This window comes from Camelina sativa, chromosome 20 (genome assembly GCF_030686135.1).
Source record: "Camelina sativa cultivar CO46 ecotype springtype chromosome 20, ASM3068613v1".
NCBI classification, from domain to species: Eukaryota; Viridiplantae; Streptophyta; class Magnoliopsida; order Brassicales; family Brassicaceae; genus Camelina; species Camelina sativa.
The window spans coordinates 35758315-35772338 of NC_141899.1; the positions used below are offsets into that span (position 1 = coordinate 35758315).

A 14024-nucleotide genomic window follows, 5' to 3' on the forward strand; every position below is an offset into this window, starting at 1 on the left:
AATTGTGAAGGATGCAACATGTGATTTTAAGAGTCAATCTAATCAATCATTTTTGTTGCAAAATACTAGCTAGTTCTAATTATTGTTTGTTTTTAGTAACTTAAAAATGAAAATGGCAACCATGAAAATTCTTATTGGGAGGGGAATCAAAGTGGGCAGGAACATGGGGAATGGTTGATGACGATAAAGATTTGCTATCCCACTGTTGTTATGTCCCTTCGTTTGCTTTCAATATTACTACTAATTTTCTATCATTTCAATTGTATAATACTATTAATATAATAATTCAATCACCCAAGTGGAAGAAGATGTTTCAAACAAACAAAGTTAGTACTAGTAGTACACAAGGCATTACTTGTGCCATCCAAATTATTACCAACTTTCTCTCATACGCTTACTTTTTTTCTTTTCTTCATATTATATTAATCACTTATTTGCCGTCCACTTATTGTTTCGTTATTTTACACTTTTTTGGGAACCAACAAAAAAACCCCATCATCTTATCTATGTTTTGGAATCCGATTAATATAACACATCAACAAAACTAATTATACAAACCATCAACGAGCTGGCTATAGAGATGTGTCATTCGAACACTCAAGTTAGAGAGGAACAATAATAGTGAATGTCGTGCCAGTCGATAGACTCTTTTCCTTGGACACTACCATCTATTGGATGGGTGAAACTTAACACACATGGAGTTTTTTTATGGCAATTCCGGCAATTACCGGTAGAGTACTATAAGAGACGAAGATGGCAATTCACATAACCGAGCTGAGGCTAAAGTCCAACAAGTAAACGCTAATCATCCTTTTTTTTTTTTTTGCTTTTAGACCATCTCCATTGTATTTCTCTGTTTTTTTCTCTAAAATAGAGTAACTCAAAAATAGAACAAACTCTAACAATTTTAAAAGAATATTAAACATCCTAGTTATACATACCCGACTTCTAGTTGTACCAGTTGCACCTCGCATAGTTGTACCATATATCTCCTAGTTGTACCAGTTTCACCTTGCATAGTTGTACCATATATCCCCTTGTTGTACTAGTTGCACCCTAGTTGTACCAGTTGTACCCCGGGCGCGCGCGCGTGCGCATGGAGCTTGCAACCACTGAACTACTGTGTTTTTCGTTGAACAATTACTGATTTAATTATATTTAACCTAAAACAATCTTCATTAAGGGTAATATTGTCCTTTTACAATCTTTTACAATTGAGGGAGTTTTGAGAAATTGTTTTGATAGAAAAAGTGTTACGAGATTTTAGCTCGTTAGAGATGCCCTTAGATTTTTCTAGTTTTGATTCTTATCTGACTGTTATGGGCTCAATTTTTTTTGAGAATGCTAATAAATCTACATATCCAAATTGTATTTATTTCTATTTTTTTTTTTTTGATGTTTTGAACAAAATATGAGAGATTTTTGTCTTTCCTCACCATTAAGTAAAACGATATAATATGAATATATTATTGTTAGTATATAACTTTTACAAGTCATATCTACCGTTGACGATACATACGGTTTGCAATTTGGCATAACATAAATCAGTATCTTATTCTAAAACATATTGACTCTTGTATAATTCATTGGTCTTATATTATGTACCACTTAGATTTTAATTAGTAACCTTAATGCAGAGTTTAATAATTGGTATCAGTGTATCACCTAACCTACTACATTATGTCATTCATAGATAAGTTCTCTATTAAAAGCGTGACATCAAACGTTAGACACATGGAGATGAATTGAATATCGTCCACTAACCATACTAGTAATATAGGATTATACCCTATTTACCAACTATTTCTTGTAATAAAGTTTGTTCTATTAATATAACTCACGTTACAAGAATCCAAGATTCAGCAGCCTTACTAAATTGGGAAATAGAGGTTTATATAATTAGAAATGAGCAGGAGAACTGTATAAAAAAAGGCCATAAACTTTGTTGGGCTTTCAAAGTCAAACGACGACGCATTAAATGCCTGCCAATCCATATTATTAAGGCCCATTAAAGTTTTTGGCCCAGAAGGTGTTGTTCTCTTTCTCTGCTGCACTCTGCTCTGTTCTGCTCTGTGCTCTCTGCCATTCTCCCGCTTCAGACCTAAAGATCGTCACTCACTGGCATATCCCAATAGTCGCAGGTATGGCTTCAATAGATTTCGATCTGTGTGGCTTCTATTTGAAATTTGAAATTCGGTGTATCAAGTCTCAGTTTTTATAAGCTTGAAATTGATTCCTCAGTGGTGTTGTTCCATCAATGATGAGTTAAAGCTTGCAACATTAGGCATCAATGGAAGGGATATATTTTTTTTTTTTTCCTCTTTAAAAGGCTTAAACTTTATTGGAAATTCGTCCACTTGTTGATTTTGATTTCTTCATGTCTGTTTCAGATGAATTGCATAAGGAGCTCAATCCTGCAACACTTGGGACTGAGAGTCTCTGTCAGACCCATTTTGCAGCTTCAGAACAATAATGTTTTCAAGAGTATTGGTAATGGTTATATGAATTTTACAGCAGGAGCTGTTGCAGATGGAGGCCAAGATCAAATCTTGATTAGGGTTATTGAACTGGTGAAGAAATATGGCAAAACTAACTCCTCTTAAGGTTATGAAAATGCTGCTTCTTCTTTGTGTATAGTGTGTTCAGTGAAAAGGTTGTTTTGTAATACGGGTTAGTTACTTACACAGGTTACTGAAAGGGCTGATTTCCAGAAGGATTTGTCGCTGGACAGCTTAGACAAGGTGGAACTGGTTATGGCGATTGAAGAAGAGTTCTCGATTGAGATCCCTGAAGAAAAAGCTGATAAGCTTACTTGCTGTGGTGATGTTGCTACATACATACTCTCGGAAACTCCCCCCAAAGCGTCTCAATCCTGAGTTATCTCTTTCTCTCAGTCTTGTCTTCAATGTTTGCAAGTTTAAGAGACATGCTTTGTGTTGTTAATTCAGCAAATTTTATTTGGGTTAGTTCTGCTAAACATTTCATATGATATATGTTCTACAATGTGATCACATTACTTTTGTACCAAAAACATGAGAGCCTTCTTTTATACACATGATGTAAACAGCGTATGTTTTTTTAACACCGTGGGAACATGAAAAACAATATACTGTAGAGAGAGACTCAACTCGGTTCTGTGACTGAAGCGCCAGCTAAACAAACGAGGACCAGAACAAACAAATGGTTTTCAGATGACGGTACTTGAAGAATCTGCTATCTCTGTTCAAATCTTTTGTTGAAATGTTGACACAATGAGCTTGCTATGATCTTGAACTGTAACCTTGTAACCTGATCTTCCCTGAGGTGTAGACACGGAAGCCACTGGTAGAGGAAACAAGTTTGATACGTTTGTGTATATTGGTAGAAGTGTGATAGCATCTGTAGGGCTTAGGCACATGTACTGGCTTGATGAAACATGTGTTTTCGAGGTCAGGAATAGCGTGGAGTTGGGAGGGAAGATCGATTTCGAACTCTCCCAAATCATCAGTAACAGCCTTAATCCATTTGGACCTCTTTTTGGATCCAGTGCTGCACTTGATGGCAACAGTTGCACCTGTAGGGATCATGTAAGTACTCAGAACGCACAAGTAGCATGAAGAGAAAAGGTAGAGAAACTATATTACCTGGAATAGCGATGGAATGAAAGCGAGGACGTGAAGTGTCGCAAAGAAGAGATCCGGTGATGATGACGGAGGAGAGTTTCTGTTCACCGTAGCCAGCCATCTCCACCATCTCCGTTCTGGTCCATATATTCCCAAATGCTCCGTTGAACAAGAAGAAGAAGATTATGAAGAAGCAACGGAGAATGAAGAAGCTTCCCATTCTTAAAAAGCAAAGAAAAATGTTTTTCTTTTTGCCTTTGTCACAACAATATGAATATTGTTTGGTTTTGTTAAAGAAATGAGAATAGCATGAACGAGGATATATATATATACAAGAGGCTAAAGAAGAGTAAGAGACCCTTTGCGTGGCTTCAGGTTACACAGCTCTGTACGGCAGCTTCTCTTTATACCCATATAACCCTCTTTGCTTTTTAATTCATATCTTTCCTATAAATAAATAAAAAAACTAATTCATGGCTGACTTGTAAATGAAAGGGTCAATTTGGGAGCTGAATCTTCCAAATGAATCAATGAACCCCGGGAGAGAGAAAGAGAGACGGCACTTGGAAGCAATTACTGAGTGGTTCGCCTACTCTTTCACTCCGTAGAAGTATTTAATTAAATTTGGTGCAACGTTTGTATGTAATGTGACGTTTCTCCTTTTCTTTATTAATTTGTCTAAGAAGCGCTACAAAATTGAATTGGAGTAGTCATGCAGGAACCAAAAGAATCAAGCCTACCCCCAACTATACTCTCTCTCACCCCACACATTTCATTCAGCTTTGAACAAATAACACAACGCTGATTGACTTTCGTCTCTACGTGGCGTACACACATCTATAGTACTAGTAGGATGGAGTCAGCAGTCAGCACGATGCCTTGCGTTTAGGGTTTTGTTGACCAAACCACACTTTCTCAATTCCTCGTTACATTGAAAAGAGAGAAAAGCTTAGACATCGTCTATCACCTTTCAATGGGCCATTCAGTTTGATAACTGATTAATATTTACGGCCGGCCCATTAGGATCCCAGGTGGGACAAACCATTAGTAGTACTAATGTCATTAGGAGCTTAATTAATACAGCTAGAAGCTGGTGATTATGGTTAAGTAATAATCACACGCTTAGTAAAGCGACAATGGCTGGGCCCATCGGGGAAGATCGAGTTGAGACCGTCAAAAGTGGACAAAAACTGGACCCTTTGTTTCCAACAGCTGTCTGATCTGATTGGTCGATGCAGTTTTGATGGCAATGAACCCCACCACAGAGACCACACCTTCATGATCCCAAACCAATTCAAATCCCCCTCTTTTCTTACTACTAGTCTACTACTACTAGTTGTTAACAAAAACAAAAAAAAAAAAAAAGGTGAAAAATTGACCGATGGGTCGTTGAGTGGCAGTTACCTTCTGTCTCCCTAACGCGTTCATCTCTCCACTGTGTCTTCCACGCGCTCTATTTCTCTCTGCTGTGTGTAGACCACGCTCCTCTTCTTCGCGTCGGGTCCAGACGAAAGGTTGGCCGGGTCCACTAACGGTCCACAACACGTGGCAGAGTGATAAAGGGCTGTTTATCTCACTCAAACAAGATCATTCCAATCCGACGGTCGAGCACGTTTCCAGTTGTCAGAATCTTATCAGTAAATGGACGGTTCATATGTGGTCACGTGTCACGTGAACAGAAGTCGTGCATCCTCGCTTTATATAAACTCCGGCGACTCCCCTTCACCACTGTGTACAAATCTCAGCCGACACTTTTCAATTCCCACCCGTTCCTTTTTTCACTAAAACCCTAAATTTCTCGCTTCAGTCTTCCCCTCCCACTCTCAAGTCAACCACCAGTTGAATTCGATTTTGAATCAAATGATGGAATGATTTGTTGAAAACAAAAAGAGAGTAAAGTTTCCAGCTTTTTTTTTTTTTTTTTTTTTTTTGTTTTTTCTTGATTTCTTGTAATATTTTCAGAAATGGGGGATTCCGATAGGGATTCCGGTGGAGGGCAAAACGGGAACAATCAGAACGGACAGTCCTCGTTGTCTCCCAGGGAGCAAGACAGGTTCTTGCCGATCGCTAACGTCAGCAGGATCATGAAGAAGGCCTTGCCCGCTAACGCCAAGATCTCCAAAGATGCCAAAGAGACCATGCAGGAGTGTGTCTCCGAGTTCATCAGTTTCGTCACCGGAGAAGCCTCCGATAAGTGTCAGAAGGAGAAGAGGAAGACCATCAACGGCGACGATTTGCTCTGGGCTATGACCACTCTAGGGTTTGAGGATTATGTTGAGCCGTTGAAAGTTTACTTGCAGAGGTTTAGGGAGATCGAAGGGGAGAGGACTGGACTCGGGAGGCCACAGACTGGTGGTGAGCCCGGAGAGCATCAGGGCGATGCTGCTGGTTTCTACGGTGGTGGTGCTGGGATGCAGTATCACCAACATCATCAGTTTCTTCACCAGCAGAACCATATGTATGGAGCCACAGGTGGCGGTAGCAACGGTGGAGCTGGGGCTGCCTCCGGTAGGACAAGAACTTAAATACATATTTATATATATACACATGCCTATTTTTACGACCCATAAAAATTCGTAATTATCGATGTATAAGGTATCAGATGACGAACATTGGCGTTGGTGATGTAAATTACATCAGATGTGCATTTAAGGGTTTAGATTTTGCGGCTGTGTAAAGAGGATTAAGTGTGTTTGTTGAACAATAGGATTCACTAACGAATCTGCTTTATTGAATCTTGTATGTAACCTAAAGCCATTATATTGGATTTGGATCGCACTGAACTGAATGCAAATGTTTTCATTTGTGATGCTTTTTATGTTTTTGGTTGAGGGCTAAATAGATTCAAGTGTCAGTCAAAATGCTTACATAAAGAGAGAGAGAGAGAGAGAGGCAGCAAATAAACCAGCTTCGTTAGAATCGTGAGGACTGCTCTGTTGAAGGTCAATGGCCCGAATGTAAGTCGCGGGTGTTGTAGTACAAGTTTCCTTGTTGATCAGGCGCCGAGACACGAATAGGAGTGAAGCCTTCGTAGTCTCCGTTGGTTTTAGCAGAGCAAATGTCTGTCATGTACCTCAAGAGTTCATGTTTCTGTACAATTGGTTGCTTTGTGTATTCCTCCCAAGGCATCCACTGCACCAAGTTCCCATTTTCAGAAAGAGAAGAGGGACTGGAGGGTTGTTCAAGTGGGGAGGAAAAAATGTTACCTGAGCTGCCTCAATCTCTGACTCCTGTGCATTGATTTCCAAAGAAAGGGGCTTTAACATGCAGACGAAGAACAAATCTGACTTTCCAAAGAAGATTTTGTGTGTTTGTCTGCCAGAATTTCAAAACGGATAATAAATCAATTAAGTTGCAATATTAGCCGATGATGCGGTTGGAGTTGAAGTTGTAACCTGAACGCCAATATTTGGACGAATTCTGTATCCACCTGAAAACATAAGTTCCAGAGTGGGGTTAGCTCTTGGACTCATGTAAACTGTAAAGGCGACAGGTGAAAAGTTGATGCATGAAAGAAGTCTTACTCCAGTCTCTTCTTTCACTTCTCTGACTGAGCCATCATGGATGTCTTCACCCTGAGTCAACACAAAAAAAAAAAAAAAAAAAAAGGCGCATCAGAGAGCTGTACCTAACCTAACCATGTAATGAGTTTATAAAAAGTGAAGCAGCACCTCATTCACTACTCCGGTGGGGAACTTCCAGAAACCTTGGCCTTGAAATCGTCCTGTCTTCTCTTGAACGACCAGCACCTTTTGGATTAAAAAAGAAACAGAAACAGAGATGTGAACCATTCTTGGAGATGTTTTTCAAATGAAAAAAAAAAAAACATTGAAAATCTCAACTCATCTCATCACACCTCTTTTTTGTGGTTAATGACATAGGCACCTATGCCAACACGGTGAGATGCATTGGCAGGAAGCGTATGGACATCTTTGGGAATCCAATACACAAGCATCAAGTAGTCTTTCTCGGCGTGATGAAACCAGAATCCCTCCTACACATAGTAAAAATAGACAACCAGTCAGTGTGTCATGAAGACTCTCCAAAACAATTTAACAAAATCTGGTTGAAGTAACAAACACACCTTAACAGCAGTTTCAGCAAGGCCGATAAGGTGCTTTGGCAATTTGATCCACACTCCTTTCTTGCCCTACAAAGTACAAAAACATACACATAAGAAGAAAAAGATCCACACTTTTTTTCTATGCTGCAGCACAGTAAGTAACATAATAATAAGAGTCTCTGGCCCGCATAATAGAATACAATAATTATCAAAACAGAACAGGGACAACAAGATCAACACTTTAAAACCCCAACTCATTCAGTGATTGATAATTTTGATGAAATTTATATGAATACCCGTAATCAGATGAAAAAGAAGGTAAAGAGAGAGAGAGAGAGAGAGAGAGAGAGAGAGAGAGAGAGAGAGAGAACCTGAAGAGTCCAGTTAGAGAGAGAGGCACGGAGAAGTGAGGAGAAGAGAGAAGGATCCATGGGATGAGTCATCTCGGTCCTGACGCCACCGTACTTGTCTTCAACGGATGGGAGGAGTGTAGCATCCTCACGGGACATGGGGTTTGAGGAGGAGGAGGAAGAAGCAGACATCATGGATCTGTACCTCGAACTGCGAAACGCAGAGAACGCATCAGCCGGGAATTGAGGAAAACGAAGACGACTCCCATTATTCTTATTATTACTACTACTATTACACAAGAAGAACAATCTGATAAAACCATAGCTTTTCGCCAAACGGCAACTCATCATCATTTTATCAAAACTCAAAAATTTACACACAAACGAGAGATTTGCCTTTCTTTTCTTTTTTATTTACTTTGTCAAACCAACAACCTCCTAAATAATAATAACAGACAAAAATGGAACATAATCTGAAAATGGATTTGATCAAAACTCGTTTGAAAAAACCTGTGATGGTTTTTTTTAATTCACTAAAAACACACTTGCCTTTTGCCCCAAACGTATGAACGAAATATTATTAAAAAAAAAAAAGGAAAAGGAAGCAGCTTTCTTCTTATTACCTCCTCAAATCTATTACTGATTTTTTATACTAAATATTTTTTGTTGTCAATACTAAAAAAAATAAAATGTCAAGCCTTTTTTGGTTTTTTTTTTTTTTTTTGTCAAACGCCTATTCTGGTTTAAGAGGAATAATAATAAGTTGATACGCGGAATAGTTTCTGTCTTACTATGACACGGCTTGTTAGAGGAATAAATTTCCCTATGATTTTTCCTTCTTTTGTCTTTTTTTTTTTTTTAAATCTAAAACGGAAGAAAAATATCTATATTCCGCGGCATTCGCTGAGCCACACAAATGAAACAGGCCCCTAAAGCGTTTTTTGCCTTTACACCGAAACTTATTGGGAAGTTTTGTAGTTTGATGATACAAATTGAAAACTACAGAACATATTTGGGCCGAGTTTCGGGTTGTATAATGCAACAACGCCAACGGGTAAAAGAAGGGAAAACGACTCAAGAAAGTTAGGATAAAATGGAGGTTATGTTGCTCCTTCGAGGGTAGAATCGTAATTATACAGTGGTTTTTTTTTTACCCTTTGAACTGCTGCTTTTACTTTGGCCACTCTCTTCTTTCACGCCGGCCCTTTTTTTTTTTTTTTTTTCTTCCCTTTTTTTACCTTAACCTTTCCGAAATGGAGCTTCTCGCCGGCGACTGTCGGAAACGAGTCGGCGACGACTTCGACGAAGACGTTGACCCTTTCGATGGCTCAGATGGTGGTTGCGGGTGGATGTACGGTAGCCGTCAATCGGATTCTCAAGGAAACGACGACGCTTTGGCTACGCTCGCAGACTTGGCCTCTCCTCCTCAGAAACTCAAACCTATCAGGTGTGGCGTTAAGCCTCCGTCGGATGATCGACATCCTCTTGATATTCTCGTCGGAACCCTAGATAGGCTGCCGGAGATGGGGTTTGGCTGCTTCGAAGCTCCCTTGGGATCGAAGATTGCTGACGTTGGGCAAAGTGGTCAATTGACTCGTGGGATTCCAAAGGGTGATGTTGCTCCTCTTCCCCTCCATTTGCAGTTTCAAGCTCGCAATCGCCTCTCTTGGGATGGTGTCTCTCTCGGGTAATTCACCACTATATATGTAATTAAAAATGTAAGCTTTTTTGGATCTGTTACTGTGAAAATTTGTTACTTTTTTTTTTTTGTTTTCTTAACGTGTTTATTAGAAGCTCGTTTGGTAGTCCTAAACTACTCTTTCTCTTGACTCTTGAGTGGTTGCTTGCTCTGTATAATTCAGCTTGCGGCATCATTTGATTCTGGATTGGTTTAACTGGTGCTTCCTTGGTTGAACATCTCTCAGCTTAAAGCATTAGTCTTTGTAGTCAGACTGATGTGGCGGCGTCATTACCACCTTGTACTGTCTTTGATTCTGAGTGTTGTTTATACCATTTCTAAGCAGTGTTTGTCTGTAGATTCTTGGCATCTTTTGGGATGATTAGTTTATTGGATAATGAAATCGTGTTGGAAGCTTTGAGTTTACCATAAGAGTTGCTAGTTGAGGGTCGCTGATATGAACGTTTTTTTTTTTTTTATATATTTGCAGCTCCTCTGTTGATAGCGATAGTGACTCATCCCCAGACGTCCGCAAGACCGTCGCGGGCAAAAGAAAGCGGGAAACAAAGGTAAATCTGGAGCAATTCTTGGAGAAGTTGGTGGGGAGTATGATGAAGCGGCAGGAGAAGATGCATAACCAGTTGATTAAGGTGATGGAGAAGATGGAAGGCGAGAGGATACGCCGCGAGGAAGCTTGGAGGCAACAGGAGATTGAGAGGATGCAACAGAATGAAGAGGCTCGGAAGCAAGAGATAGCACGCAGCTTGTCTATCATCACTTTCATCAAAAGCGTTATTGGTGACGAGATCGAGATCCCTAAACCCTCCGTGTTCCCGCAGCCACTCCAGCAGATTCTTCCCGAGCAATGTGAAGACAAGAAATGTGTATCCGCTCGGACACAGAGAGAGATAAAGTTTAGGTATTCAAGAGGCGGCAGCAGCAGCGGCAGAAGGTGGCCGCAAGAGGAAGTGCAGGCATTGATTAGTACAAGAAGCGATGTGGAAGACAAGGCGGTGATGAACAACAAGGGTTCGATTTGGGATGAGATATCAGCAAGAATGAAGGAAAGAGGGTACGACAGATCTGCTAAAAAGTGTAAGGAGAAGTGGGAGAACATGAACAAGTACTACAGGAGAGTGATGGAAGGTGGGAGAAAACAGCCTGAGCACAGCAAGACTCGCTCATACTTTGAGAAACTTGCAGATTTGTACAAGACCAACTTCTCGGGAGAGAGGGAAGAATGAGGGTTCGACTGAAAGATTTTAAATTAGGTCTTTTTTTTTTCTTGGCACGCAAAACGGATACGTGTAGATGATTTCTCGAGTTTCATTTTTCTTTATTTTGCTGTAGTTTTAATGTTAACTCTACTCTACGAATATGTATTTGTATGGTGTGTTGAGTTTAGAAGGTTCGAATAAAAAGACAAATACGTTGGTGATTGGGATTTTTGTAACGGCTAAGGGAGACGAGAAGGATCCTCGGTCACATCGACTATGGCTGACACGTTGTGGAACTTGTGAGGTCTGAAATTGTAAATGCTGACACTTGCCAAACTATAGCTTTATTCCAGTTACTCTTTTTATCTCTCTCATTCCCTTCTTTTCTTCAAATGCGTCGGGCATTGATTATTTATTTATATATTCACAAACACACCAAGTCGTGAATTTTCGAACAAAGATATGGAACGTGGAGGCTTCCATGGCTACCGCAAGTTATCCCTCGGCACCACCACCACTCCTCCTGCACCAGGTAGTGCCATTCTACACATCAGTCTTTCACAGCCTTCTTCCTTCAGTTGCATGCGAAACCATTTTCTGATGTTTTCTGCAATCCCTCTATTCATATGTCTGTCATATTTTCATGGCTAATAGTTAATGAAATAGCTTGTCAATCTCATAGACCAGTGTATTAGCATCGCATGCAGACGTCATAGAAGCTCAAACTTCTAGCTATGAAGGCAATTAACAAAGTAATTATGCACTAAAACTCCCATTTCTCTTATTTTTGTCGGGATTACCAGCTAATTTTCTGGTGGCAGAGGGCACTATGCGTCCCTCAGAATTCATCCAGCCTAACAAAACCAGTAATGGTGGTGAAGAGGAGTGCACGGTGAGGGAGCAAGACAGGTTTATGCCTATCGCCAACGTGATACGGATCATGCGGAGGATCTTACCTGCTCACGCCAAGATCTCAGACGACTCCAAGGAGACGATCCAAGAGTGTGTCTCGGAGTACATCAGCTTCATAACAGGGGAGGCTAATGAGCGGTGCCAGCGGGAACAGCGCAAGACCATTACTGCTGAGGACGTCTTGTGGGCAATGAGCAAGCTGGGTTTTGATGACTACATCGAACCCCTCACATTGTACCTCCACCGCTACAGAGAGTTGGAGGGAGAACGAGGGGTTAGCTGCGGTGCTGGATCTGTTAGTATGACCAATGGCTTGGTGGTCAAGAGGCCTAACGGGAACATGAGCGAGTACGGAGCCTACGGGCCTGTGCCAGGGATTCACATGGCGCAGTACCATTATCGTCATCAGAGCGGGTTTGTTTTCAGCGGTAACGAACCTAATTCAAAGATGAGTGGTTCATCTTCAGCAGCAAGCGGCCCCAGAGTTGAAGTATTTCCGACTCAACAACATAAGTACTGAGAACAATGGCTAATATCGTAGACAGCTGACAGAGCGGGAGTCATAACTGTTAGTAGGCCCAAGTTGTAGCTTATGAAATCAAGGTTTAAGCAAAAAAGAAAAAAATGATGTTTTTTCTTTGTTTGTCATCTACTTGAAAGAACATGAAGTTTTTCATCTGATCTGTCTTGTGGTAATGTGTGTTAATAAAGTATTGGGTTTCCAAACCGCATGCATGTGATCTCTTTAATAAACGAATTGACAGTGAAATTCGTAATGCGTCTTGACTCAAACATATAAAGGGACAAAACATTCCAGATTCCAATTCTCAGCTACAGAGAAATCAGTGTTTAGCGGATATAGAAACAACTCTCATATGCATAATCTTCATTCATCTAGCTACTACTTTCCAGAGGAACTTCAACGCATACCTTTTTCCTCTCCAGATGATCATGTTTGTCCGCATCAGCGTCTTCCTCCTGGTGCTCTTCAGAAAGAGGTTCCAGTTTCGAAGAACCAACAGGATCAAGTCCGGTTCTTTTCCTCTGAGGAATCACAGTGAAGAAGGCTGTTTTCCAGTCCCTAGTCTCCAGAAACTTCACGAGTATCTCCAAAACTTGGTTCACAGTGAGAACCTAAATGAATTTAAAACCAAAATTTTACATTATAGGAAACAGAGCAGCAAGCGGCATAGGGGAGCTCAAAGAGAGGATTTTTTTTTTTTGTGTGGCACAAATTGAAGTGGCCTTTTTTAATTAGTTTACCTGAGAACTTGACATTTTCAGATACTCTCCTATGGGAAGCTTAGCTGTTTTGATGCCTTGTTCTTGTGCCTTGGTCATGGTGATCCCTTTGAATCGGTTTCGATCCACTAAGCCACCGATAATGTAGATATGCTTGGGGTCAAGATCATCCAAAACAGTATCAGAATCAGCCGTAAGGTAGACCAAATCATCTTTCTGATCAGCCATGGCCTGAATGTAGCAATTACTTTCCTTCTCAATGAACCACTTCTCAAAACCAGGAAGCTTATCAAGCTCAGCACTCATCTTCCCTTGGACTCCTGTAAGCCATAGATGACAAGGTGAAGTACTTCTCCCATTCACCGCATAGCAATACATAATCTGCTGAACGAGGCTAGAGATCTCAGAATCAGACATGAGATGCGCAAAATCAACATCTACGACGATCTTTTGACCTACTTCTTTGGCTCGATTAAGCCGCTCCATCTTCTTCTCTTTCTCCTCCCATCTCTTGTCCATTCTCTCCTTCCGCAGACTCTTCCTCGATTCAATCAGCTTCAGCCTCTCCTCCTCCGTCGCGTTCGCTAGGGTTTCCTCCCATTCCTTATGCTTTCTCTCTCCTTCCTTCCTCTTCTGCTCCTTCTCCTGTGCCTTCTTCTCAGCTTTCTTCGCTTCGTATCTTTGCTGCTTCAGTTGCTTCTTCTGAGCGTTCTTAGACAGAGGAGGCGAAAGGTTAACCGTAGCCGGTTCAGATTCTGGTTTAAGCTGGTTATCGAAGCCGTTGTCGTTGTCATTTCCCGTCGCCGCCGCCATTGCCGCGAGAAAGCAAGTGAGCCAAAAAAAAAAAAAAAAAAAAAAGGGTCAAACAAAGGAGAAAGTGAAAAAGTCACTCTAAAGGGCGTCGTTAGTTTAGAAAGTCCAGGCCTGTTTAGAAATGGGCTTTTGTATGGGAAAAAGGGT

At 40.7% G+C, this 14024-nt stretch overlaps 6 protein-coding genes and 1 pseudogene across 12 annotated transcripts; 4 read left to right on the top strand and 3 right to left on the bottom strand.

The window, feature by feature from the left end:
• The first annotated feature begins 2042 nt into the window (after window positions 1-2042).
• Window positions 2043-3031, top strand: LOC104772050 (acyl carrier protein 3, mitochondrial-like; annotated as a pseudogene). The gene is made up of 3 exons (XR_015593057.1): window positions 2043-2141; window positions 2391-2618; window positions 2688-3031. The product of XR_015593057.1 is annotated as an acyl carrier protein 3, mitochondrial-like (transcript).
• Window positions 2994-4101, bottom strand: LOC104772052 (uncharacterized). The gene is made up of 2 exons (XM_010496698.3): window positions 3624-4101; window positions 2994-3553 (listed from the first exon to the last, which is right to left on the bottom strand). The coding sequence occupies exons 1-2, from the start codon at window positions 3820-3822 to the stop codon at window positions 3261-3263; spliced, it is 492 nt and encodes a 163-aa protein (XP_010495000.1). The 5' UTR covers window positions 3823-4101; the 3' UTR covers window positions 2994-3260.
• Window positions 4102-5330: 1229 nt separating this feature from the next.
• LOC104772054 (nuclear transcription factor Y subunit B-2-like) lies at window positions 5331-6415 on the top strand. 2 transcript variants are annotated; one of them, XM_087505318.1, is made up of 3 exons: window positions 5331-5495; window positions 5565-6110; window positions 6198-6415. In XM_087505318.1, the coding sequence occupies exons 2-3, from the start codon at window positions 5567-5569 to the stop codon at window positions 6206-6208; spliced, it is 555 nt and encodes a 184-aa protein (XP_087361444.1). In that variant the 5' UTR covers window positions 5331-5495; window positions 5565-5566; the 3' UTR covers window positions 6209-6415. The 2 variants fall into 2 exon arrangements, with proteins under 2 accessions (XP_087361444.1, XP_010495002.2); XM_010496700.2 differs by having other exon boundaries at window positions 5565-6269.
• Window positions 6382-8848, bottom strand: LOC104772053 (nudix hydrolase 2). Of its 3 annotated transcripts, none has more exons than XM_087505314.1 (9): window positions 8639-8848; window positions 8037-8226; window positions 7687-7752; window positions 7459-7596; window positions 7274-7351; window positions 7127-7177; window positions 6998-7032; window positions 6809-6917; window positions 6382-6734 (listed from the first exon to the last, which is right to left on the bottom strand). In XM_087505314.1, the coding sequence occupies exons 2-9, from the start codon at window positions 8208-8210 to the stop codon at window positions 6546-6548; spliced, it is 840 nt and encodes a 279-aa protein (XP_087361440.1). In that variant the 5' UTR covers window positions 8211-8226; window positions 8639-8848; the 3' UTR covers window positions 6382-6545. The 3 variants fall into 3 exon arrangements, with proteins under 3 accessions (XP_087361440.1, XP_087361439.1, XP_087361438.1); XM_087505313.1 differs by having other exon boundaries at window positions 8565-8689; XM_087505312.1 differs by lacking the exon at window positions 8639-8848 and having other exon boundaries at window positions 8037-8550.
• LOC104772966 (trihelix transcription factor GT-2-like) lies at window positions 8729-11131 on the top strand. The gene is made up of 2 exons (XM_010497519.3): window positions 8729-9702; window positions 10184-11131. The coding sequence occupies exons 1-2, from the start codon at window positions 9269-9271 to the stop codon at window positions 10935-10937; spliced, it is 1188 nt and encodes a 395-aa protein (XP_010495821.3). The 5' UTR covers window positions 8729-9268; the 3' UTR covers window positions 10938-11131.
• Window positions 11132-11224: 93 nt separating this feature from the next.
• Window positions 11225-12548, top strand: LOC109131273 (nuclear transcription factor Y subunit B-6). Of its 3 annotated transcripts, XM_087505317.1 has the most exons (3): window positions 11307-11442; window positions 11593-11662; window positions 11732-12548. In XM_087505317.1, exon 3 carries the CDS (start codon window positions 11740-11742, stop codon window positions 12340-12342), a length of 603 nt encoding a protein of 200 aa, XP_087361443.1. In that variant the 5' UTR covers window positions 11307-11442; window positions 11593-11662; window positions 11732-11739; the 3' UTR covers window positions 12343-12548. The 3 variants fall into 3 exon arrangements, with proteins under 3 accessions (XP_087361441.1, XP_087361442.1, XP_087361443.1); XM_087505315.1 differs by lacking the exon at window positions 11593-11662 and having other exon boundaries at window positions 11225-11442; window positions 11714-12548; XM_087505316.1 differs by lacking the exon at window positions 11593-11662 and having other exon boundaries at window positions 11286-11442.
• Window positions 12536-14003, bottom strand: LOC104772055 (tRNA (guanine(9)-N1)-methyltransferase). The gene is made up of 2 exons (XM_087505311.1): window positions 13086-14003; window positions 12536-12956 (listed from the first exon to the last, which is right to left on the bottom strand). Exons 1-2 carry the CDS (start codon window positions 13875-13877, stop codon window positions 12717-12719), a joined length of 1032 nt encoding a protein of 343 aa, XP_087361437.1. The 5' UTR covers window positions 13878-14003; the 3' UTR covers window positions 12536-12716.
• Between the last annotated feature and the right edge of the window lie 21 nt (window positions 14004-14024).

Coding starts and splice junctions, on each gene's coding strand:
- LOC109131273 (XM_087505315.1), top strand. CDS start 11,373: ATGGAACGTGGAGGCTTCCATGGCTACCGCAAGTTATCCCTCGGCACC. Junction 11,443..11,713: donor CACCACTCCTCCTGCACCAG/GTAGTGCCATTC, acceptor CGGGATTACCAG/CTAATTTTCTGGTGGCAGAG.
- LOC104772053 (XM_087505312.1), bottom strand. CDS start 8,369: ATGATGATGAGTTGCCGTTTGGCGAAAAGCTATGGTTTTATCAGATTG. Junction 7,178..7,273: donor CCACCGGAGTAGTGAATGAG/GTGCTGCTTCAC, acceptor GTGTTGACTCAG/GGTGAAGACATCCATGATGG. Junction 6,735..6,808: donor CAGAGATTGAGGCAGCTCAG/GTAACATTTTTT, acceptor AACTTGGTGCAG/TGGATGCCTTGGGAGGAATA.
- LOC104772054 (XM_010496700.2), top strand. CDS start 5,567: ATGGGGGATTCCGATAGGGATTCCGGTGGAGGGCAAAACGGGAACAAT.
- LOC104772055 (XM_087505311.1), bottom strand. CDS start 13,877: ATGGCGGCGGCGACGGGAAATGACAACGACAACGGCTTCGATAACCAG. Junction 12,957..13,085: donor TGAAAATGTCAAGTTCTCAG/GTAAACTAATTA, acceptor AAATTCATTTAG/GTTCTCACTGTGAACCAAGT.
- LOC104772966 (XM_010497519.3), top strand. CDS start 9,269: ATGGAGCTTCTCGCCGGCGACTGTCGGAAACGAGTCGGCGACGACTTC. Junction 9,703..10,183: donor TGGGATGGTGTCTCTCTCGG/GTAATTCACCAC, acceptor ATATATTTGCAG/CTCCTCTGTTGATAGCGATA.
- LOC104772052 (XM_010496698.3), bottom strand. CDS start 3,822: ATGGGAAGCTTCTTCATTCTCCGTTGCTTCTTCATAATCTTCTTCTTC. Junction 3,554..3,623: donor TCATTCCATCGCTATTCCAG/GTAATATAGTTT, acceptor TGATCCCTACAG/GTGCAACTGTTGCCATCAAG.